Here is a 25,887-nt window from a genome sequence, read left to right as displayed (position 1 = left end):
CCCCAGGGCAGTGGTCACAGCACCAGCCTGACAGAGTCCAAGAAGCATTTGGACAATGCTCTTGGGCACATTGTGTGACTCTTGGGGTGTCTTGTGCAGGGACAGGGGTTGGACTCAATGATTCTAATGGGTGCCTTCCAACTCAGCATGTTCTATGATTCTGTAAACATGTGGCTGCAAGCCAGGGATGGTAAAGATGGAGTCCAGGCTAGTGTCCCGTTTTAGACTTTAATATGAATGTCCATCTGCTATGATGTTCAAAAATAAACCTTTATGGGTCATTACTACTGACTGTTGAATACAACTGATGTTTCATGTTACCTTGCTTTAATTAATGGAAAGAGAGCATTAATGAGTTTGTAGTTCAACTTGAAGTAAATAATGGATTTCTTTAAGGTCTGCATTATAAATATATTGTCTGTATTGATTTCTTTTTTATTGTAACACTAATGATTTTTTTCTAAAAGTGAGTGGAGTTACAGTTCAATTTAATATTCCTCCTGTATAGTCCTAAATATTACTGTTTTATCTAATATAATAAAAATATGTTCAAATAGATTATTCTAGGTTTATGAAACACTTGGAAAACTTGCTATGTTAAAGGCTGTTATCAGACTGTACATGCAATCATAGTATACACATTTATCTTCAATAGAATTATTTTGAAGAGAAATGGAGTTTGTAATAGTCTTATGAGATAGAGGATCAATGTATGCAAACAAAATAGTTTTATTGATATTCAGAAAACCTTGGCAGGGGCTATTCTGCTATGTTACTATATATTTATATATTAATCTACAGTTTTTAAGCTTAGGAGACTAGAAGTACAATTCTCAGAGTTGACTAAAACTGTAAAATTGTAGTTGGTAATTGTTCACATAGTAGTAACACTGTTTTCTAACTGCTTGTGAGTATTAACAAATGATTCTTTCAGTATGCTGCCAATTAAACTAAAGCATGTCTCTGTTACAGATTTTAATCATCTTGGGAGCTTGTCAAGTAAACGTATATACAGTCAACAATTCATTCTCCAGAGTTTATAGACTTAAAATCTACCTATTGGACATCATGAGTTCATCCTCTCCAGTCAACTACTCTGTAACAGAAGCTAGAAGGTGAGCTTCGTTTCTGTATTTTTAAGTCTAGTAATACAGTTCCTGATTTTGTGGTTTATTTTCTAGATCCCTGAAATTACGTAATTCAGACTGAAGAAGAACCAGATATGCTGTGATATATGCAAACTAGGCCATGTCAATACAGTTATTAGATCCTAGAATTACAGAATAGCTAGGGTTGGAACAGGCTTCAAAGATCATTGAATTCCAACTGCCTGCTCTGGACAGGGACACCTTTCACTAGACCAGATTGCTCAGAGCCCCATTCACCTTGGCTTTGAGCTGACTGTCAGGAATGGGGCATCCATAGCTTTTCTGGGCAACCTGTTCCAGTGCCTTACCACTCCCACAGTAAAGGATTTTTCTAATATCTAATCCAAACCTACTCTCCTTCTGTTTAAAGCCATTCTCTCTTGTCCTGTCACTACATGCTCATGTAAAAAGTCTCTCTCCATCTTTCTTGTAGGCTCCCTTCAGGTACTGGAAGGCCACAGTTAAGTCACCCTGAAGCCTTCCCTTCTCCAGGCTGTACAATCCCAATTCTCTAAGCCTTTCTTTGTAGGAAAGGTGCTCTATCCCTCTAATCAACTTCTTGGCCCTCCTGTGGACTCACTCCAACAGGTCCATGTCCCCCTGTGCTGGGGACCCCAGAGCTGGATGCAGCACTGCAGGTGGGGTCTCACCAGAGCAGAGCAGAGGGGCAGAATCCCCTCCCTGGCCCTGCTGCCTGCACTGCTTTGGATGCAGCCCAGGACACATTTGGATTTCTGGACTGCCAGGGCACATTGCTGGGTCATGTCCTACCTCTCCTCCACCAGCACGCCTAAGTCCTTCTTGGCAGGGCTGCTCTCCATCTGTTCATCCCCCAGCCTGGGCTGACACCAGGGGTTGCCCTGACCCAGGTGCAGCACCTTGCACTTGGTCTTGTTAAGCCTCCTGAGATTCCCATGGGTCCACTTCTCAAGCTTGTTCAGTTGTAGGGGACTGTGTCGAAGGCTTTACAGAAGCCCAGATAAGTGCCATCTGTAGCCCTTCCTTTGTCCACTAATGTTGACATGTTATCAGATGATAAATTGTCTACACCTGGTGAGCTAACACAATGCTTGTTCTCCTAAAACCACTGACCTGTGGAACTGCACAATGCCCATTGTGTAAGAAGGAGAACTGTAAGTTCACCAGCCCCAGTGCCCTGCCAGCTTGACTCTGTAACATTGCTGTCCCTGACCACTATGGACTACCAGAGAGACCCCCAGGACAGAAGAACACGTGCGTAAAGGAGAGGGAAAATATGTTAATGGTAGCAGGGAAATGATTATCATATGTATGTTTATTCTGGGATGATCAATGAATTTGTATGTAAAATACAGTAAATAAACAGAAACTTTCTGATTTTAGAAGGAGCTACCCCCTTGTGCATCTGGCTGAATAAAGAATGCCTGCTTCTTAATGCTACCTTGGTGTTAAGGAGTTTTTTATTTTACCAGATTTTTGGTAGCAGTCACTCCATCATTACAGGTGTGCATACTGGCCATCTGATGTGCAAAAATTCTCACACAGGCATAGGAAACATGGCAGAGGTAGTTTCTGTCTCCATTTAGGAGCAATGACGTGGACTTCCAGAAGGGTTTTCTGCAATAGCTATGGAGGTAGAGGTTGGCTATTAGTCTTGCACATGGCTCTTCTTTTTGTTAACCTGATACATGTTTGATCTTTGGCACAATTAAAGTAAACTTTAATTCATCCTGTTTATCTTAACTGTGAGAACTATTTGTCACTATTTAACATCTGATTGTAAAAAACTGCCGGTTGTATAGGAGTAGCAAAATGCCATGAGTAGGTACTTTGGTCCGGAAGTCAGGCTTCAGACTACTTCAACTGCAGAAGTTTAGCATAATTGCACTGCTACATAGTAAATGAAAGAAAGTTTCTCTGATACAAAATTACAGTTTCAGCCAAATACTGAAGGAAAGCTAGTGAAAACTGTTTCTCTGCAATGTTCTTTGTTGACTGTGATTAGCTGACTTGTGACGTGAATGTGAATTTTTGAGTGTTTGGTGATGTAGAACTCAAAATCTATTTCACCTGCTCATACGCTTTCTTAAATAGTCTTAAGGTACTACCAAAAATGATGTCTTAGATAAAAGGTCTAGTTGCTAAAATACATATTTTCATTCAAAACCAATGATCAATGAACTATGAATATGTGAAAATGGAAGTGCAAAGCAGTCTCTGAATTCCTTAGACTGCAAATCATACATGATTTGAAACTTTCCAGGGATTTTGTGTGATTTTGTGACTTAAGCTTCCAAGAACTTCATGCTTGTAGCACTTCTACTTGTAAATGAATATGGAAAGAAGACTCTTCTTCAGTAGGTATGAAGCTTTCACAAAGCACTGCATGTGCTGATGTCACTGTGATGATTAAAGAAAATATCACAGAAATAAAGTGGTTAATTAAGGGTAATCCCTATTTTGTTTGAAGATGTTTAAGTAGACAAATAAAATAATGAAGAGGTAACATAATAATATTCCATCAGTTTTGTTGTCAGTGTTTTTTTAGTTGCTGATGTGGTTCTATAATAAGAACAAAAATAGGCTTTTCTGCTTTATAAGTTTTTACTATTAATATTGTAAGTTTAGGAGCTGTGCATAGGAAGTTACTTTTAATGCTTTTTTTCTCCCAGTACTTACTGTTATGCTGTTCGTCTTAATGCTCTTATGGACATCTTTCATTTCTATAACATCCCTAATTTGCTATGACTTGTGGTGTCACGTAACTTGTTTGTGGTGCTGTTTTTTCCCCCTACTGGTCCAGTTAAGCACATAGTTTTAATTTTTCTCTGAGTGAGTTTTAGTGTGCATGTATCTTCAGTGTACTCTTTTTTTTTTTTTTGCTGGGTAATTAATAGAAGAGTTGAAAGGAAAACCTTTTTTTAAAGCTGATTGCCATAAAAACCAAGGTAGTTTGCTTAAAGATTTGAAGGTGTTTCTTTTTAATTACTATTCAAAAAGTAGTTGTTCCCTTGCTTTCATTCCATGTGCTCTCCTTACAAGAAGTATTAAATATCAGGCTTAGTAAGCAGAATGACCTCCCCACTGCCCACAAACTATCAAAATGGTTACCCTTTTCTTAATCCTTGCTCTTTGCATTAGTCCTCCTTAGCTTTCAGTTTGAGTCCTGTTTTTTCCCCTAACCTCTGCTTTGTTAACTTTGGTGCCACCAAGTTTTTGGCTGTCTTTAATTGAGATAGATGCTTCTTTTACCATCTTTGAATAAGACTACTTGCTTTCTTTCATCTCTCTTTTCCCTAGCCATGGGAAAACAAAGGTTCTTCCAAACCTATTATATGATGTCCGCAAACAACCTTTTATACAGTTTACAGGTGCTCTTGATGCTGAATTCATTCTTGCCTTTTTTTCTTTTATATATTTTCTGTATTCTTTACACATATATTTGTAGCTCTGTAGCCCATCATAGTATTCGTAGCTAGCATTTTATCTGCCCTATTAGACAGAAAGACAAAATAAATTCCCCAGCGGCTCCAAGCTGGAGGTCCAAGGTTAGAATCTTGGGGAAGCCAAGGTTGAAACTAGCTCTCCAAGACACATTTTCATAAACAAAGTTTAACTCCTATCTAAAAGAGGGGGAATTCAAAGAGGGTTGAACAGGGGGGATTTACCTCACCACTTATGTCTTCAATTGGGGATTTTTGTCAGCTATGCTAATTTGCTAATCATATAAAGATTGTATATGTGAATTGTGCACCTAAGGATCCTTACAAAGATAACCCCTTTTTATCATCTAACTGTGCCTGGCTCATAATTTTAGGACCAGCGAAAAGGCTTCACTCTCACTGTTCAGATTCCTCTTACTTCCTCCATGACTTACCACTCTATCTTCTTACTGCATTAGCTAAGAGTTGCTTAAAATAATGGTATTTTACTTACCTCGTTGCTGATTGTTTTGCCCTTTGAGATGTGTTGGTTCCTCTGGGTGTGGGTCTCGTAGTAAATACTGAAAGCTAATAATGTGCCACTGGTTTTCTTGCAGTACATACAGGTTTTAATGATCCTTATCTCCTACATTTATTAAAAATATAAAATGTGTTAAGTGCATGGCACTCTGTGGAACAATTACTGAGGGCATACAATTATTCTGATCACACAGATGAAGTCCATCTTGTTTTTAAATGAAGATTTGACAGAATTTATTAAATTATAAAATATCTGTAGGCTGCATGTAAAAACCTGAAATTTCATCATTTGTTGTTATTAATGTCTTTAAAGGCTACATTTAATCTAGAATACTGTCCCCCTTGTTGATGACATTTGTGCTAGTCACTTATTTGAGAAAACACATATCATAAGATAAATGTTCTTGTTGTAAAAAATATTAATGGTGCTTGTACATAAATCTAGGAGTAAGGTGGTAATTTTTTATATTTAGAAAAACCCAGTATACTGGATTTTAATTATACTATTCTTTCTGTAATTAATACTTAAGACTTCATGTAGACTAAGGTAAGCTATTTTAGTATTTTCAGCTCTGCATGAAATTACGCCATTTTTTTGTTTAATTTAATCATGGTTTTTTTTACAGTTTAATTTATATTAGTGGCCTTGACAACTTTCACTTTTGTGTGGAGCAACTGGTTATTACAACCATACTTACACAGTTTTAACAATTTGAAAAATGACTTATATCAAATAAAGTGAACACTGATTTTCAGTTCCTGAAATAAGAGTTTTCCAGTTTGAAGTTATAATAATTGATTGTAAGATAATTAAGCTAGTTGATTAAATATGTGTTTCTATACTAGTTTTTCACTCTCTACATTAAAACTTGTTTTGATTATTTTGATATTGCTTGTGATGCTCAGAAGCGAATCCTGTTACTTGCCAAGTAGATTTTCTTTTGGCTGAAAAAATAATAGAAATAAGATAACAATATTTTAAAGGAGTAGACCTTTAGTTTGTATTTTGTTTGTGATCAATTGTTTGTCTGTAGTTTAGATGTATATATCTTTGAAAACAAAATATGAAGAATGAGGTTTATTCCACATGTATGAGTTCATTTTATGACAGTGATGTTTTTGAGACAGTAATCCATGTTAAAAAATGAGCCTTACTGCAGAGACAAACAGAAACTTGCTAGTCATTTTAATGTATGTTATTGGAATGATGTTTTTTGGCATCCTGAAAGTTTACTGGATCCATAATAAAAATAATGAAACATAATTAAAAACTTATGTGCTTAAATTGACTTAGGGAAATTCGAAGTGCATATCTGATTTAAGTTCCTGCTGCTACATCTCTCATAGTTTACATAAGCAACAGTAGCATGACAACTGCATGGCATAATTTTACTTAAGTGAATGTATAGAGCTTTGCGTCCACAATCTGATAATTGAAATAAGGGATGATTAAAACTTAAAAGGAATGCTTATGATTTTTAAAGCAACAATATTTTGCAGCTTACGTAATGTGGAATGTGAGTTGCTACAGAAGAGCAATGAATTGGAGTTGGATGCCGTTTTAGATCTGAGATGGAAACTTCTTCAAGCTAAAAAAGAAAATTTGGACTTAACTATTCAACACAATCAAGAAGTAAGGACTTCTTTTTTATTTGCCTTACTTTATACTTGGAATAAATTAATCTTGTTTCATTGAAACAATACTCTCACATGGTGGATCAAAAGCTGGAAAATATCAAGGAAGGTGTCACTGTACAGACCTCTCATACCCGTTCATAGGTACTGTTAGCGCCTCTTGTCATTGTCAATAGTTAAAGGTGCGGTAGGTATCTTCAGCACTTCAGAACAGCAAAATGCAGAAGAATCTTGTGCATCCCCAGCTCAGTCTAAGAGATGGTTTGTTTGGTTTTTTGTTTTATTCCAGATAATTCCAGGCATCAATTTTTTTCAATCACACCACAGTTAATAAGCCAGTGGGAAAATAACGATTTAACTGAAGCACAGGAGCAAGTCATTGTGGGAGAAGCAGGCATCTCTTAATTTGAGAGACAATAAATGGGTATGGAACAACAAACTAGATTTATTGGCTGTATTTAGCCAAAAAAAGATGAATGAGCACCCACATCAACTGCTCCGGGCAGACTGCTAATACTGTCCCTGCCCAGCTCCATGGGGTCCTGCGTGCCCCCACAGATGCACGGGCGGGTTCAGTGTTACAGTCGGTAGCAAAGAGTCCAGAAGGGCATTTGGGTGCGTTCCGCCAGGAGCATTCATTGCTGCTACACTGTTGAAGGTTACAGAGGCAAATACAAACATGAGCCCAGAACTCACAGTTTTATGCGGGGCTGGGGCAAAGGCGGGACTTGGGAACAGGGTCCAGTGGGGAAGCTCAGGGGGAGTGAGGAGGAGGTAGAGGCTGACAGCCAAGCGGGGAATCCAAATTGGGATAAATTAATAGAACAGAGCAATGCATCCTGGGAGAAGCCTTTTTGGTCACCCTAACAAGAAGTGGTTCTTGTGTTACTCGGGACTTGTCTTACTGAAACTCTCTGTCCCTTGTAATGTATGTTCACCAGCCACCACAGACTGCTTAGAGCAGAATTGCTACCTATAGTAGTAAAACTACTTCTTCAGCAGCATAGTTTAAACCAGATTATCAACTGCCAGATTGGCATTTTAGCAAATGTGGGAAGTGTGCCTAGCAGCAATATGCTGAAACTGATTACAACTCAGCACCTACCTTTTCCTGTGTTTGTTAATGGGAAAACTGATATTCAAACTAAAGAAAAGATTAATTGAATGTATTTTTGATGCTACTTCATTTCAATACTAGTTTGCTACAACAGTATCAAGGAAATCCTTTGTAAAGCAGGTGATTTCCCATGCATGAAGTTCTCATTAACAAGAATTTTGCGACTTTGTAGATGTTCTGAAGGAATATGTATTTTACTTTCCACCTTCCTGTGTTGAAATATCTTTACTTTGATTTTCTGAATCCAGTTTTTGGCAGGAAATATTGTTTCTCAGCCTGTATAAGATCCCTTTTGGAAGCGTTTTCTATTCTTAGTTTGTTGTGTGTTAGCATTAATAGCATCTGTTTGACTACTGAGCATTATTGGGCTGAATTTTACGCTCGTATGTATATTTGTGAATTATTAGTTGTCTAATAGTCTAGTATCCCAACATGATCGTTTTTCTGAGTGCTACCAGAAAACTGTCTGTGGAATATAATGTTTCTCTTGTGGCATTTTTTCCTCTGAGGTGCAGGAAGATGACAGTAATATATGGTTAGTTTTTTTAAGGTGGTGTATTTTTGGAAAAATAGAGGGGTATGTTTAAGGTAGATGAAATTAATCTAGGAAAAGGATCAGTTTGCACAAACCAGTAAAGTATCAAAGTGTGCATAAACGTGCATTTGCAAGATTGTATTTCAAATTCAAATGGAATAAGATAGCAGTTGTGAATGTGATTCCAAGTATCTTTTAAAAATGTTCTGTAGGTGTCTTTCTGTAACATGTTGCACTTTTTCAAGGGAACGTTGTTGGCAGTTCTGTGAAATTTTTTTTCTAGGTGTCCAACTATGAAAACCAGATAATCAAATTACGGTCGCAATTTGAGAGAGGAGAGGCTGTTCGACAAGGTCTGGAGTACAAACTGGCAGTTGCCAGAAAAGGTGCCCATCTGAAAATGCGTACTGCAGAAGAAGAGTTAACTGATGCAAAAAACAAACTTGTGGAACTGCAAGGTAGGTTTCAAAGAAGTAAGGATGGAATAAAGGCTAAGTCTGTTTCATGTCAGTAAGGTAAGTGAGAAGTGGGGACTTAATTAAATTTTCTAGTTACTGCTGTTTTTCTTGAATCTCTCTTAGGTTTCTGGTCTCTTATCCATTTTTAGCTTTTGAAAACTCCTAAGAGTTCACAAAACTCTTACTGTCTCACGTGTGAATTAAAACTAACTAGCTGTCTGACAGTCCTTTCCTATCATTGTGTCCACTGATTCTCTGTGTCATCTTAATGTGTTCTCTTCATTTCATTCTTTTCTGACTAGGAAGAGATGTCAGAAATCTGGGATGGATTTGAAATAAAAATCTGTTGAAAAGTGCTGATGACTTAAGTGCCAATGCAGCTAGTTGTATTCAGTAAAATGAAAAGCCATTGTAAAGTATTTTCTCCTGTAAAGCTGCTTACAGATTAGGAAGACTTCTGTGGCATTTAAGCTTTCACAGAAGAGTGTATACTGTGTTCCCCATCTCAGGTCATTTGTGGGCTGAAGATTTAAATCTGTTAAGGACCAGTTAATTTTCCTTGGAAAAGCTAGATCTTTGCTTGGTAGCCCAACCTGTCTTAGGTTTGTTGATACTCTCTTTCATGGAACAGGTGCCTATCTTTACGGTCATTTAAACTGAGCTCAAATTTAATTGATACAGACTAATATCTATATCAAAAATGACATTTGGAAATCAACTGGCAAAATGTAGAAATCTGAAAATAAGTCTTCCATTCTATAAAGATGTCAATTCACAGAATCATAGAAAATGCTGATTTGGAAGGGACCCACAAAGAGTTATCTCAAGTTTTTATTCTTTTCCAAGAGAAAAAAGTGTTTTAATTTTTAAAAATCTCTCAACCATTCCTATGTTCTTTTGGGAAACATGCAATAGGAGCATAAAATTTTCTAGTTTCTTCTTAGTGAAGATGGTGCTCTCCAGTGCTGGAATGTGAATGTTGCAGTGTTCCACAGGGTATCACAATATACAGAAGAACTGATGATTATTGTGTGTTTGGGGTTTTTTTTCTGGATATGTTTTGCTGTACTACTTGTTTTTTTTTTTCTTTCTCTTTTTCTTTAAACAATAGTATTCAATGAAAACCTTCAGCAGAAAGTGACAGAGACTGAGAAAACATTTCACAATGCTCAACAGAAGTGGGAAGAAGAACAGCAAAGACTTGCAAGGGCGAAGGATGATATCAGCAGAATTTATAACAATGAATATGTATTCCTTCTTAAGGAAAGAAACCAAGTAGAAACGATTTTACTGGTATGGTGTATTAATAGTTGGAAAGTTGCATGAGATAATGGCTGGAACTTTCTTAGTGTGAAGTGTATAGTGGGTTGAGGTCTTTCTGATTTAGGAAAAATTCCCCAAGAAGCTAAATGCTGCAGAGTGTTTCTGAAGAAGGTAGCCTTATAAAGTTACACTTGGTGTGTCACAGTCTTTCTTGCTTTGATAAAATGTGTTGTGGCTGATTTTGATGGTAAATGCCTAAATCAAGTTACCAGTGCACAGTCCATTTGCACTGTCATGCAATACAGAGTAAAATCAGGGGCACCTCACACCCACTGATTCCATTTCCCTGTTACTTCCCCGAGTCTGACATCCAATAGCCTGTGACTATGAAAATAGTTTGTGTAATATGAAGACCACATACTTTCAGTGAACCTGAACAGTGATAATAGGATTTCCAGCTGTGCATTGTACATGTGTATCGTGTGAATAATTCACTCCATACCACATATGAAAAATAAGCATTGTTGGAAATTCTGCCATTTGGTTAGATAAAAATCACCTAATACTCAAGAGATGGTCTTGTAATCTGTTTTAGAGTGTGGGGTTTTGTTCTTTAGTAATTGTATTTCCTGATTTATACTGATGTTTATATATCCTTCGGGTATCAAATGTGTAAAAAATAATAAAAGTATAAGCTTGTTTTTACACTTTTTTTAGGCAGTCAAGCTATTCAAAACTGAAATATGTTTTGAAGAAATAATGTAGCATTATGGTGTGGAAGTGCTGAGTGAACATACCTAACTTTTACTTGCTCCACAGGGACACAAACAATTACACCACTGTACTTCAATTAGACTTTAATCTTTTTAAATGTCAAGTTACATATGTTGTATCTTAGCTATGTGAGAATACCATTTTGAGGAAAAACAAGAATGTATTCAGCTGTATATACTCCATTTTATGTATTCTTCGTAAAATGGACTGTATGCAGAGACTCTGTTAAGGCTGATAGACATTTGCATTGCATGATGTACACAGAGAACAGATTGCTGCTAAAAGATTAACTTTTTAATGTATTTTCTTCCTTTATAGTCCCTTTTAAGATGTGACAAACTTGTCTCAGTTGAGATGGGCACTGGTCAAGCGGTAGAAAGTTTTCTGATTGCTTTCTTCCCATCCTGTCAGCTCCAAGCCTGAGATAGTACCAAACAGTCTTCCAAAATGACACTAAACAATCCTTGCCTGGCAGCTTGATAGCTGAGTTCTGACAGCAAACCTACCTGTTTGTTTACAACCAGTAACTGTTGTACTATGTTACGGTGCTATTGGTCAGATTCTATATGGCACATGTAGGAACAGCTCTCAAAAGAAACAGGGCAGAGACAATCCCTTAATTATGTATATTGCAAAGCTACTGTGTACTGACTCTTCAGCTGTTTGAAGGCAAGATCTGGAAGGAGTGGTGCAATAATGACACCTCTAGTAGAAATCAGGTAGTGTGTGGATAAATAGTGTTTCTGTGCATGGACTGCAAAAGGAGTTGCACTGTGTTGCTTGTCTTAATTACCAGGAGACCTGATGGTGGAAAAGGATCCCACGATTTGAATTTTCTCTGAATGAAGGGTAAAAAGGAAATTCCCCCTCAGTAATTTTGTGGATATGTTGAACAGTACTTTGAGAGACTAATTGAGAGAACTGTAAAGGAATAGTTTAGGAAAAGAAAAAGAAAGAGAAGGTTTCAGAGAAAAATATGTGAGCTCTTTGACAGGTGATACCCTAAGGTCCTTCTCAAACCAACAGAAACATGAGTCAGTTTTCCTTCAAAGTCAATGCTTAAAAAACTAGGGTTAGGTTTAGGCTATGAGGAAACTTAGACACAGTTTTCTTTTTAAGTTGCTGGGTAAAGCAGGCTAAGAGTGGAGGTTTGGCTCTGTGTTCTGGCTAACAGTAGACTGAGTTAAGTTGGGAAGGGTTTGGAATGGACTTGTCATCTTTTGTATAAAGTGTTCAGAAGTACATTCAGTGCGTTTAATACTGTATGAAAAGCACGATGTTTTAAGAAGTTTTCTGTACTCTTGGAAGTGACGTTTATTCTCAGATCAAAAGGAACAGTGGATTGCTTGGGTCGTTGTGTTCTCTGTCAATGTGTGTTTATTCAGAAGTGGAAGGTGGTTTGTAGAAGCAGGAGTTTTGCTGGAAGAGTGTACTAAAGCTATATAATTGTTCACTCCTGAACTAAATGTGATTCACTACTAGATGCCAACTCCTAGTGTGCTTTGAATAGTAAAATTTTCAAATTTAGTTCAATTTTCCTGCTTTGCTATTGTAGTGTTCCTTTGCCCATCACCCTAGTTATAGTCATACATAGTTACAAAATTCTGGGAAATAGAAAATACATACATAAATGTTAAAGCTGGACTTGACTGTGTTGTTGTTTGAAAGCTTAACTGATTTAACTTGGCATATAAATGTCAGATGGGTCTCGGTTTGTTAACTAAAACTTCAAATGTGTTCCAGTCTTTTGTGTTGTGTATTTACAGTCCTGTTTTAAATAATTTATAGTTACTTTGAGTTATGAGATGAAAGCTAAATAAAATGGTCTTAATACGTACATAGAAGCAAGATTCTAAGCATGTATGGTCAATGCTGGTTCCAAAACTGCACCATGAACTACAAGTCTGAACTTGGCTATGAAAATGCTGAGGTAGTCATAGAAATGAAGTCAGTTTAATCTACTAAAATGTGTCTCTATGATATGGAGGAAAAGTAATCCTCTCTGCTTTCTAACAGAGAAAGGTTTGTACTGCGCTGTATTGAGTGTGCTTAGCATAGTGTTTGGTGCATGGTGAAAGATGTTGGAGTTCAATAGTAAGTGCAATAGCATCATCTTGTGGTCAGTCAGAAATATAGTATTTGTTCACAGAAGCGCTGTTTTTCCTTAGACTATTGGCGAATTGTGTTGTTTATACACACTTTAAACCATCCAACCAGCCATGTTTTTTATAAGCAAATATGTACAGTCAGTGTGTATATGACATGTAGATACACATGTATATATAGAGGTTTTTTTTAGCATGGTGAAATGTGTTTCTTTCTGAACCTTCTAAGTGCAGGTAACTGCTGGAACAGTCTCACACAGTCATACCATGTCTGAAAAGTTCAGAGACTTCAAGGTTCTGAAAGTCATGTTGACTTGTTTAACATGCTTGAGGTATTACTCATGTCAGTTTTTGTCTGCTAGTGTTAACTACATTTCCAGCATGAAATATTTTGAAGTAGTATTTTTCCAGAAAATGATCTATTACTGATTTTATATGCAGTTTTCACAGCTCACTTTTGTTGATATGTGGAAGATAAATCTGAAGAGTAATATTTTTGTATCTTTGCAATATGGAGAAGATGAGAGTAGTTGTAAATTTGAGTAAAAATATTTTTTTTACCATGCTGATGGGAAGAAACCTCTTCCTTGTCTTAGTATTACAGGAAAAGTTAGAGGATTACATTAAATTTAATCCATATCCAGGTAGACTGTTTTTGCAGTATTTGGTTTACTGAGGTTCCTATTTTTCAGTTCACTTGTTTCACAGGCATGCTCCTTGTTACCTTTTCAGAGAAGGCCAAAAAATTGTGCCATAGTGCCTCTTCATGAAAAAAGAGACAATAAATTAAAATTTTCAGTTACTAATTGATAATAATGGAGTGGCGCTAGGTGTTAGTAAGAGAGTCATGAATCCCTATTGTCATGCTTAAGTGGCCAAAACTTTCTACCTTCAGTCATTAATAACTTCTAAAATTTATCTTCCGAACTTTGGAAAAGACTCGTATTTCTTTGACCTTCATGTATAAACATGGTTCTGTCAAATTTCAATCTTCTGAAGGATCATTCTTTATGAATAATTCATTTTCTTTTCCTTCTTCTCCCTGCTCTGCAGATGCCTTATGATTAGTAATCTTCAGGAAAAAGATTATGTGATGTAAGAGTAATAGCAGAATTTATAGACCAACTGGTTTATTTTCACAAAATGTCTCTTGCCACGATAACTGATAGGAATAAATGAGCAGGAGGACTTACGGTAATCTTTCTGTGTTTTGCACTGGAAGTAATTGGCTCTCCAAAGGTCCTCCAGCTAAGTCACTGGATTTGTAGCTTGTTTCTGATACTAGTTATGGAAAAGCTTACTCCTGTCCACTAGACCAAAGCTATTCTTTTTTGAGGCTTCTGGAATCTCCAGCTTAAATATGCACTAGGCTACTGGGGGCTCATTATTTGGCTACTTTCCACCATGTCTGGTGTGGCATGAATGAGGATTTTGTGTTAGTGACTCCATAGAGCTGCTGAGTCCAATAGTGTTAGTAATTACACCAACCTGTAGCTTGGTTCAACTTCCGAAAGCAGAAATTGTGGTGGGGAACAGTTTAGTTATTTTATCTTTATGAGAACTTCATAGTTCATGTAGCTAATTTTTAAATTCAGTTTCTAGACAGAAAAGTCCTCAGAACAGTAGAAATTAAGAATATTTAGTCTATGGGAGTAACTTTCAACAAATGTCTGATTATTTGATTTGAAGTTCTAACAGTTAAAATAATAACAAAGTAAAACTTCTGTCTATGTATCATTTCATCAAATGCACTTAACTGTTTCCCTCTCCACCATTGCTATTGAGCTGTGAGAGAGAACAGATTGGAGGAGCAGCCTTTTAGTCCTTTAGAGAAAGGTTTCCTGCGGAGAATTGGCTCTGATTTTAGTATTACTGCAGAAGGTCATGTTCATAGTGAGTTTTGAGCCAACACATGTTACCTGGTGGTGAATGAAGAGCATATCTTATGGTAAATGGTTGACATGTGCTGACATATTAGATTTTAATAACTTGTTCTGATGCAGTCTTTCCTCTTTTGATACTTCTACTATAATACTTTATATTAGAAAACATAACTCTTAATGCCTTATTTTTTTTGTAGGAGCTGAATAATGAACTGCAAAATGTGCGCAAGAAATTGAGAGATGTGGAGGTGGAACATAGTGGCTGGAATGAGGTGCTGAGAAGCCAAGCCAATGAACTTAAATGCAGCACCGAACGAGAGAAGAGACTTAGAAAGGAACTTGAAGTAAGGCTTTTTGACTATTGCTATTAGTTTCAACAGCACTGACACTGAGCAATTTAATTTTTGAGGGATGGAACCTTCCAGTTAGGCTGTAATTCTAAGTACTTGATGAACAAAATATTGAACATCTGTTTTGCAGAAAAGGCTGAGCAGATGAATGCCACTTATATTATGAGCTTGGCTTGAGACTCATGTTTGAACAGCAGATAGGAAAAGGTTTATTTAAGTGTGAAAACAAGGCTAACTTTGCTTTAGGAAATCTAAATGTCTTAATTTGTCTATCTTCTTATATTTTTGGTTTATTGGATTTCTGGTGGAGAATCTGCTGGAGCTGCAAAAATTGCCAGATGTTGTGCTGGGTGAGGGAGTAGAATATTGGAAGATGACAATGGTCTCACAGCAGCCTCTTCCTGTCTAGAGTTAGTTACTGCAGGCTTAGTTCTCCTCTCTGTTGAGTTACACCCATGGTTGAGAAGTCTCTAGTTTTTGAGAGTTGCGACTTTGTAAATATGCTGTTTACACTAAAAAGCTAGTTTCCTCCTAAGTTTCAATATTTTATTTATCCACTGATAGGCTTTGTAGTAGTTATGTTATCTGTATGTACAGTCTGGATCAAGACTTTCTTGGTAGAACATTTGTCATTGCAGAAAAGCATAGTGAGTGGACAATTCTTTATCCTGATGTATGTTTTCTACCAAATGCATCTTTAAATATTTTCTCCAATGAATTTAAAAGAACTGTCACTTCTAAAAGACCTTAAAGAAACAAGTGGCATAGTTTTCAGCTGTGGTTTTTTTCTGTTGTTTTTCTCTTAAAGGCAAAAGAAATGTTTTAAGCATTGATTTCTAGGTAGGTAGAGTCCTGCATTAAAGATGAAGCACAAAAGAAAATTCCTACAGGGAAGATCAAAGCTCATCAACTAAAAACACTGACTTATTGACCAATAAGGTAGACCTTTGTGCCCTCAAAGAATGCTACAGGAAATCTATTGTCATGTATTTTGAGCTGCACTTACTGGCCTAGGTGGAATTGCCTTCAGTTGGAAATTGTTGCATACTGTGGAGTTCCAATACCCCTTTTAAAAAACAGAGTTTTGCTTCCAAGTACTTGAATAAGGACTCTTCTTGTGACTTCATGGCTTTTCATATACTAACAGAGAAGTTATGAGCTGAAAGGAGGAGGAGCAAGGCAGCAAATAGTTTATCTTTCTAAATATTTTGATTGAATATACCCACCATATGTAAATTTGAAAAGAAAGCACTTAGTTCCTTGAAAATGTACAATTGCTATACCCTAATGATGATCTTATCAGGGAATTCTACCTATTAACCACAATCAGATAAAATTTTTTTTGCTTCTTAATTTTTGTTAAACTATTTTAACTTTCTGAATATCTTAATAATGTAAGAAAATATATTCAGTCTACAGAAAAATTAGTCTTGTGGTACTATTCAAGCAGTGATTAAGGAAAAGTATGTGATGAAACCTTTTGCATTTGAAAGTTAAAGAAAATTAGCACAAGTCTTTGAATCAAAAAAACCAAACTAGATTAGACTTCAATACATATTGTTTTGTCAGCTTTCATCTCACTCTACCATCTTAAAAGTAAATTGCATGTGTGTAATTATCTGAAAGGGCCTACAATAACCTTGTAGATGGTGATTATACCACTTCCCTGGGAAGCCTCTTCCAATGCTTTGCAACCCTTGCCATGAGGAACTTTTTCCTCATATCCAGTCTAAACTTCCACTGTTACAGGTTGAGGCCATTTCCTCTCATTCTGTCACTTACTACTTGGGGAAAGAAACCAACCCCCACCTGGCTACAGCCTCCCATCAGGCAGTTGTAGAGAGTGATAAGATCTCCCCGAGCCTCCTCTTTTCCAGGCTAAATAACCCCAGCTCCATCAGCCACTCCTCACAGAACTTGTGCTCCAGACCCTTTCCCAGCTCCATTGCCCTTCTCTGGACATACTCCAGCACCCTGATGTTCTTCCTGAATTGACAGGCCCAGAATTGAACACAGAATTTGAGGCGTGTCCTCACCAGTGCTGGGTACAGGGGGACAATCCCTTATCTGGAATGAGTTCCCTGGTCCTGCTGGCCGCACAATTGCTGACACAGGCCAGGATGCCACTGGCCTTCTTGGCCACCCGGGCACACCCTGGCTCATGTTCAGCCACTGTCACCAGCACCCTCAGGTCCTTTTCTGCTGAGCAGCTTTCCAGCCACTCTGCCCCCAGCTTTGTGGCACTGCCTGGGGTTGTTGTGGCCGAAGTGCTGGACTCAGCACTTGGCCTTGTTAAATGTCATGCCCACTGGTCTTGGCCCATCTCTTCAGCCATTCCAGCTCCCTCTGCAGAGCCCTCCTACCCTCCAGCAGATCAACACTGCTGCCCACCTTGGTGTCATCTGCAAACACAGGTGCACTCAATCCCCTCATCCAGATCATCAATAAAGATATTAAACAGGAGTGGCCCCAATTCTGAGCCTTGGGGAGCCTCACTGGTGACCAAGTGCCAGCTGGATGTACATCTGGTCCCACCACTCTCTGGGCCTGGCCATCTAGCTAGTTCTTTGCCTAGCAAACAGTGTACCTGTCCACACCATAAGCAGCAAGTTTCTCCAGGAGTATGCTGTGGGAAATGGTATCAAAGCCTTTATTAAAGACTAGAGATGTAACATCCATAACTTCCTTCATCCACTAAGCGCATCATAATATCAGTATCCAAGCTGAATTTCCATTCAGATATCGAAGCCTTAAAGTAGTATGCCCCAGACAGAACTGTCTACATTTTTTCATGAAGTAGCTCTGTATTTTTCTTATCTCTTAATAGAATTTTTAGCTTAGAGATTGAAATTGATGGATATAGGATATATATCTTCAATTTCCATGCTGACTACCTCATGTTAATGGTCATTTGGTTACCAAATGTATACTTAAGTTATTGGTGATGAGAACAAACTTCTTAAGGTGATTTTGTGAGGAGTAGTGTAATTCTACTTAAAACCCCAATCTTAAAATCTTATATTATGCACTACTTGAAACGCAATGGCGATGAACATTCTCTGGAGTTCACAAATCTGTTCTTTTGCTACCCTCTGCTGGACATGAGGGAGAAATCCATTGAAAAATACTTGGGTTTTCTTAATGGAAGGAAATGTTAAAGTTAGAATTTTTTCTTGTAGTACAATGACACTCATATGAAGAATTATATCCAACAGACTATTATAAAGAAAGGAGTGTGCAAAAAGCCTGCCTGCCCCCCATTTTGGTTTTTTTAAATTTTTTTTTTCTTCAAATATTCATCTGGTTTTATCCCTCAATGATCACTCTGATCGTGGTCGAAAAGAGGAAATTTCTAGTTTCCAGAGTTAGAAATTAAGAGAAAGAATAACAGTAAGTTTCTGTGGACTTTTCAGTTGAAAGATAGCTGTTGCTGCACTGTCTAACCTGCTAGCTTTCCAGTTTCCAGTGATACCCATGCGTTGCATAGACTTGGAGTGCTTCTGAAGTAGAAAATACACGGTGCCAGAAAAATCTGAGACTGAGAACCTCAGATATCATTCTGCCTTTTTAGCCTGAGGATCAGTAGCCAAATAAATTACTGATCTATTGCTATTTAACTCATCAAGATAATACTACTTATGATAATCAGTTTTCCAGAACCAGTGTCTTTTATTTTAGCCTTGAGCTCAATTTTTAATGAGGATTCTTGGGAAATACAGAAAACTTTTAATATAAAAATAGTGTTTCTTGTGATATATGCAGCCAAAAGGAAGGGTGGGAATGTGGTTTTGCAATGAGAATGTGGATTTTACCACAAGAAACAAAATTATTAGTTTATAAATTTCAAACTCTTTGCCTTATTCCTAGAAATACAATAATTTTCTATTATTTTTTTTAATGTGTTTGAGGCTGCCAACTCTTAGTAAGCTGAAGCTTCAGGTCTCTCAAATTTTTTAAGTCTTTCTTATGAGGCCTGAAAAATGTTCCATAACTTGGTCTGTTTAATTTCTGAGACTGAGTGTATTGTCGTATTTCTGAGACTTTTAGTTTCCATTTAGAGACCATTCCATTAGCTTTCACATTGCCGTTTCTACTTCCCTTGTGTCCGGTGTGTATACTGACACGTGGCGCTAAACATGTGTGCTTGTATTAGCTTGGTAATGCTGCTGTGATGGGGAGATGACTGCAAAGAGGACTTGGAGAATGGTTAGTATCTCTGTTTGTAGGAGGTATATGTATGTGCAATACTTGAAGGCTGTGGGCTTATTTCTCACTCTATCTAAGTTAGTGAAAGATGAAACTTAGATCTCAACTGAAAACAAAACTAACCCCTCCCAAAACTGCAAACGTACGTTTTGGGTTTTTTTCTCTTTATGAACTGCACTGTTAAGTAAGTTATGGTTCTCATCAGAAAGACTTGCAAAAGCTCCAAGCAATGCAGGAAAGGACACATTCCTCAGTCAGCTGACTGTTAAACTGTTTGTCATCTATGACTACACACTTCTTGACAACTTACTCCTACTTCATCATCTGCTTTCTAGTGTCTCCACAAAGCATAACTGTCATCTAGGAATTCTAGGTGCTGTGGCTCTCACATATTATTTACTACATGCTTAGTATGTAGTATACTTACATGTATATGTAGATCTTTATATCTCTATATCTAACAAAAGAGGTATACTTTCTCTAGATAAAAATATTTAGTACTATGTACTTAGAGGATTCTAAGCACTGCAGTTTTTGTAATGGGAGCTCTGTGGTGGCTCCAAAGTTGTATTTCTCCAGTGACAAGCTCACTGACATAATGACTTCTGCAAAGCATTTGACACTGTCCTGTACAACATCCTTGTCTCTAAAATGGAGAGACATGGATTTGATGGCTGAACACTTGGTGCATAAACAGTTGGCTGGATGGTTGCCCTCAAAGGATTGTGGTTGATGGCTTGATGTCCAAGTAGAAAGCATTCGTCAAACAGGGATTGGTATTGGGACTAGTGCTTTTTAACATCTTTGTCAGTGGCACAGATGGTGGGATCAAATGCACCCTCAGCAAGTTTGCTGACAACATTGAGCTATGTGGTGCAGTTGATGCGCTGGAGGGCAGGGATCCCATCCGGGGGAACCTTGACAGGCCTGAGAAATGGGTCTGTGCAAACCTCATGAAGTTCAGCATGGCCAAGTACAGGGTCCTGCACCTGGCTCAGGGAAATCTGAAGCACAAATACAGGCTGGGCAGAGAATGGAGTGGGAGCCCTGTGGGGAAAGATTTGGGGGGTGCTGATGTGGATGAGAGGCTGGACAGGACCCAGCAGTGTGCGCTCGCAGCTCAGAGACCCACCTGCATATCCTGGGCTGCATCCAAAGCAGCATGGCCGGCAGGATGAGCGTGGGGATTCTGCCCCTCTGCTCTGCCCTGGTGAGACCCCACCTGCAGTGCTGCATCCAGTAATAGGGTCCCCAACGTAAGAAGTACATGGACCTGTTGGAGTGAGCCCAACAGAGGTCCAACAGGAGGGAGTCACAAAGATGACTGGGGGACTGGAGCACCTGTCCAATAAAGACCAGTTGAGAGAGTTGGGACTGTTCAGCCTGGAGGAGAGAAGGCTCTGGGGACACCTTATAGCAGCCTTCCAGTACCAAAAGGAGCCTACAAAAAAGCTGGAGAAAGACTTTTTACAAAGTCATATAGTGATAGAACAAGAGGGAATGGCTTTAAATTGAGAGTAGGTTTAGATTAGATATTATGAAGAATTTCTCTACTGTGAGGGTGGTGAGGCACTGGAAGTAGCTGCCTGTAGAAGCTGTAGGTGCCCCATCCCTCGCAGGGTTCAAGGCCAGGTTGGATGGGGCTTTGAGTGAGGTGGCTTAGTGGAGGGTGATCTTTAGTATTTTTTTGCACACAAGCTATTCTATGATTCTATGCTAATGGACTTCCTCTCAGAGAGGAGCTTCCTCTTCATAGTCTCCTGTGTCATGATATTATTGAAGTCCAGTTTGGAGACTGGTTAGTCTTATCTTACTTTCAGACCAAAGTTGTTTCAAAACTGTTTCATGTAGCCCTCACGAGGAGTTAGCAACAAGTCACATGAGTCTTGTCTATGTGCATGTATAGAGTAACAGTGTCAATTCATGTACTGTTAAGGTCTTTACTATCTACTGAGCATGAGAACCAAAAGAGTAATCTTTCTCCCATAAAGGACTTTAGAAAGGGGGTGCAGCTCAGATGGCTTCTCCAGCTGCAGCTCAGTAGGAGATTGGATTGGACTTCATCCAAAGGCAACCAAACTATATCAGTTCAGCAGTCCTAGTTGTTTTTACCCTTTCTTTAACCTAAAGTCAAGCATTTGGCTTATCTTGTAGCTCCCATGCCAGTGTAATTGTTTATCCGGTGTCATGCAGGTCAAGCATGGCTATTCTGTCACTGAGACATGCTTCCCTAGACTTTAAGTACAGGAAATGTGTATAGTGAGGCTTAGCCACATTGTCAGGCTAAAAGAACATTTACTTCAGTGGTTAAGAATTATTTGTATTTAAGTAACTTTATAGTTACTAAAAGGTTGTTTATTTTCCGGACAGGAGATGGCTCCACCTTACCATGATCAAGAGGTATCAGTGTTTCTAACACTAGGTGGAAGTGGTCAGCACATCTCCCACAGTTGTGTTTAGACCCCCTGGTTTAAGCTATGAGCCATAGGGAAATGCTTTTAAGTAGGAAAAAGATCTGAGTCTGAATATGGAAACACAAACAGAATGGTTGTATGCTGATCCAGATATGAGGCACATGTGTGTCCTCTTCACTTAAAACTATCTTGGCTGAGCATTTCACATAGTGGTTGGACATAAGCCTTGGGTAAGTGTAAGTATCCTGATAACTGAACCATCTTGCAGAAGGGGTTTAAATAGAAGCAGAAAAGAGAAAACTTATTTCCATTGCTATATCTAAGCTTAGTTAGTGTTGTAAATGTATCTTTTGCTTCTTTTCCCCTACTGTTTTCCTAGTTGCTTGTCTGATAAAGGGTATTTTTATCTAAATGTAAATGTCAAACAGCAGATGTGGTATTGCACAATGTATCATGTAGGTACTAAATTAAGGCTTTCAGTATGGAGTACACCACTACTCACAATATTGCAGTACTTCAGGCAAGTCTGAGGGACAAAAAAGTGGAAGCTACAAAGGACAGTTTGGAAAATGGTACTGGAAACTGTAAGTGTGTAGAAAGTGTCTCCTAGAAACCACATTAGCATTGATATGCAACGGGACACTGAAAAAAGTGACAGAACCTTAAGAGATTAAACCTAAGCATGTTTGCCTGAAAGTTTAAACGCTGGCATTGAATTTTTCTTAGTCAGTTTTATTTAGTGTATCTCAAAAGTCAAAATTGTCTGTGCTATCATGGAAACTGATCCCAGATTTGTTCTTTAAATTATGGCTGAAATCAATCAGCTTGAATATCTAAGGAAACTTCAGAAATTCCATGAGTTTGTGTCTTCTATTTTAAGTAAGATGTCTGCCTTCATATGTCTTGTTAGGTGCACATGAAAGTTACAAGGGACTGAATCTTTTTGTATAACCAATGTTTTCCATGTTGGATGAGCAAACACTGTGTAATCAGTGGAGAACTCACTTTTTGATCCATCTTTGAGATGGATTTGGACCTGACAAGAAGCTTTCCATGTTAAACCAGAATGTATTCCCATTTGACTCCGAGATAAAAGCCTATGATCTGGATATCTGTGGCCTGCAAGCTTGCTCTAGATTGTTTTCACACAGCCTCTTTTGTGTAGACAAGCATCATGTAAAATTTTCAGACGTGATTCAGTAAGGATACTGATTCTCATCTTTCATTTGATTCAAAGACGTTTGCCTGTCTAACTTGATTCTGATACTAGTGTCTTTCTGTTTGTCAGAGAGGAAAACAAAACTCCTTCCTATTTCTCCTTTTGGAATTCTTACCATGGTTTTACAGGTTAGACTCATCCCTGACATTTTTCTTCTACTCATGGAATGTGTAGTAGATGGCTCTCACTGGTGGAGTATGCAGCTTCTCACTGTGAAATGAAGTGCATATAAGTAGAACCTGTTTGAACCTTCATCAGCAAGATAGAATAGATTTTCTATATGGCATTTTGTTGCAGCTGTGTTCTTCCCAGCTGAGTCTTCAGACTCAGCTTCGGATTCAGGTGCAAGTTCTATGGCTGATGTGCAGTTCAATAGACTGAAATACCAAGATTCTTTTCCTTAGAGCAGTCTAAGCAAATCTGAATTTTTTTCTATTAATAAATCTGTATTGATTAGCCATGCTTAAGTGGTAGTGGGTGGTTTGATATCTCTCATAAAGTTTGGGGTTTTTTTCTGACTGATTTCTCAATGATTTGCTGGCATCTGACTTTGTTTAAATTTGCTAGAGTTATGGTGAACGGTGAGCTTCAGCAAGGTAATCATAGAGCAGAGGAAAAAGAATATTTATTGCTCCACAGTCAGAATTTACATGACTTCCTCAATACACATATGTAGCTTTTCTGCAAGCTCTTTTAAGCATCCGATCTTTTGGATATAGTATATAGACTGGTAAAATAAGATTAAGGTTTGCCTGAGTAATCTTCTGAGACTTTTGGAAAGAACACAGTTTACTCTTCATCTTTGGTTTCTAATAATGCAAAAAATTAGTGGTAGTTCTGTCAAATCTCTGACAGTGACTTATCTTGAATGAAAAGATTTGTTTCTTTCCTTGGCTCTTTGTTTTTTGGAGGTAAGTGAACTAATTTAAACAGGATTTTAAAAATCAAAATTGTAACAAACTACTGAGGCAAAGCTTTAAATAATCAAAGTCTAGAAGAAGAGGAGCTTCAAAAGCAACAATAGGGCATTGAGGTGTTTAACTGTAGGAAGAAACACCAGTTTTGAAGAAGTCACTTTTCTCATGCCTTTATATGGGGATACAATTTGTAAGATGATACTTTTGTGTCAAAGTTTGATTTCTAGTTTCTAATATGATTTTTCTCTGTATACTATCTTGAATCTGTTTGAATGCTTTACACTGGATACCTGTCAGGTACATCTGGCTCTTCTTTGGTTAGGAAGAGCATTCATAACTCTTTTCCAGTAGGCTAGATACACTGTCTTGTTTGTAAAAAGGAGCTGTTTCTCCTATTCCAGAGTTCATCACAGATGTCTGTGGCTGAAATCCTAATTTTTGCCAGTGCTTTTTTTTTTATAGGCATACTAATCCTACAAGTTAATTCTTCAGTGACTTGTGGCAACACAAAGGCAACATCTACAAATGTTACTGTTTAAATGGAATTGCTCCTACTTCAGACGTCAAAAGAATGATATATTGGCACTTAGAGATGTCTGCCTGCTCCTGCCTTCTTCACTTACAGCCCAGGATTTTCTTAGGACTGAGGTTTCTATATTTCTGGGAATTTTTGTTTCCTTCGGACCACATGGCTTGTCCTTGCATTTAGTGTCCATCATGTTAACTTAGAAGACAGACTCTTCTTTTAAAGAGCTGTACCAAGAAGTGATACTGGTATGTTCTGTTTGGGAGAATCATGTTGCTCCAGTTTTTAGTTCTTGCACATGCCCTCATTCAAGCTATTATTTGTTATTTCAGTTTTTATTTTTCATCTTGAGACTGAAAAAATCTAACATTTTTAGGGGCTTCCATTTGAGAGGATAAGTTAACCATTTTGATGGTGTTTTGCATCTCTGGTTTCAGCTGGAGTGAGGCTGAGATGAAGGCATAGTTCTACTTCGGATAGGTGCTCAGGAAATAAAATAAGACTTAGAAGTGAAATTCAGTACAGAGCTTGTGAATTAGTATGTTGTGCCTGAAAACTTTACTCGCAAAATCACTTTTTTCATTTCAGTGTTTGCTGTAAGAACAGACACTTGAACAAGCCAGCTAAAGACAGAAAAGTGTTTTTGCTCTTTAGGGTATGCAGTGAAATATTCTCAGTGAAGTTTCCATTTCTTAATTTAATTTTTTTTTTTGAATTACATTTCCCACTCTAAATGTTGTAATAGATACCTTCCTCACTGCTTCCTTTGTCTTCTGTGAAACTTAAAATAGAATTATTTTCAGACAGAGTTTTTAAGTCTTATAAAAAAGAAGTGAAATCCACATCACTTTAATTTATTGTTGACTTTTAATAGGCTGGCACAATTTTTTGAGTAAAACTGCCCTGTTAACAGATGTTCAGCTGTGGAAGGATGCTAAGGAGTCCTTCCAAACTGAAGCAGGACATAGTTTTCTAATTCTCTATTAAGGGCAAAGTGAATTAGGAGCTGATGTTTGGAAGGAATAATACCTAGAGAATATATATAAAGTGATATAAAGTGTCCTAATCAAGCTATTTTTCACAGAGTCACAGAATAGGTCAGGTTGGAAGAGACCACACTGGGTCATCTGGTTCAACCTCCCTGCTGAAGGAGAGTCATCTCAGAGCACATTGCACAGGATTGTGTCCAGATGGTTCTTGAATGTCTTCAGTGAGGGAGACTCCACAACCTGTCGTGGCAACCTGTTCCAGTTCTCAGTCACCTGCACAGTAAAGAAGTTCTTCCTCATGTTCAGGTGGAACTTCCCTGTGTGTCAATTTGTGCCTGTTGCCTTTCATGCTATTGCTCGGCATGACCAAGCAGAGCCTGGATCCATCCACTGACACCCTCCTTTCA

The 25,887-nt window shown here is 37.9% G+C and overlaps 1 protein-coding gene across 2 annotated transcripts in view; it reads left to right on the top strand.

Annotated features, from left to right (window-relative positions):
• CCDC171 (coiled-coil domain containing 171) overlaps positions 1–25,887 on the top strand; it is a 158,950-nt gene that overhangs the window by 2,122 nt on the left and 130,941 nt on the right. For both annotated transcript variants that reach the window (XM_010392976.3, XM_010392975.4), the window contains exons 2-6: positions 973–1,115; positions 6,590–6,722; positions 8,660–8,834; positions 9,946–10,127; positions 15,057–15,203. In XM_010392976.3, coding sequence (XP_010391278.2) covers positions 1,069–1,115; positions 6,590–6,722; positions 8,660–8,834; positions 9,946–10,127; positions 15,057–15,203 — 684 coding nt within the window. In that variant the 5' untranslated portion in view covers positions 973–1,068. The remainder of the gene's footprint in view (positions 1–972; positions 1,116–6,589; positions 6,723–8,659; positions 8,835–9,945; positions 10,128–15,056; positions 15,204–25,887) is intronic.

Source organism: Corvus cornix, chromosome Z (assembly GCF_000738735.6).
Source record: "Corvus cornix cornix isolate S_Up_H32 chromosome Z, ASM73873v5, whole genome shotgun sequence".
NCBI classification, from domain to species: domain Eukaryota; kingdom Metazoa; phylum Chordata; class Aves; order Passeriformes; family Corvidae; genus Corvus; species Corvus cornix.
This window is presented reverse-complemented; position numbering and strand designations above follow the sequence as displayed.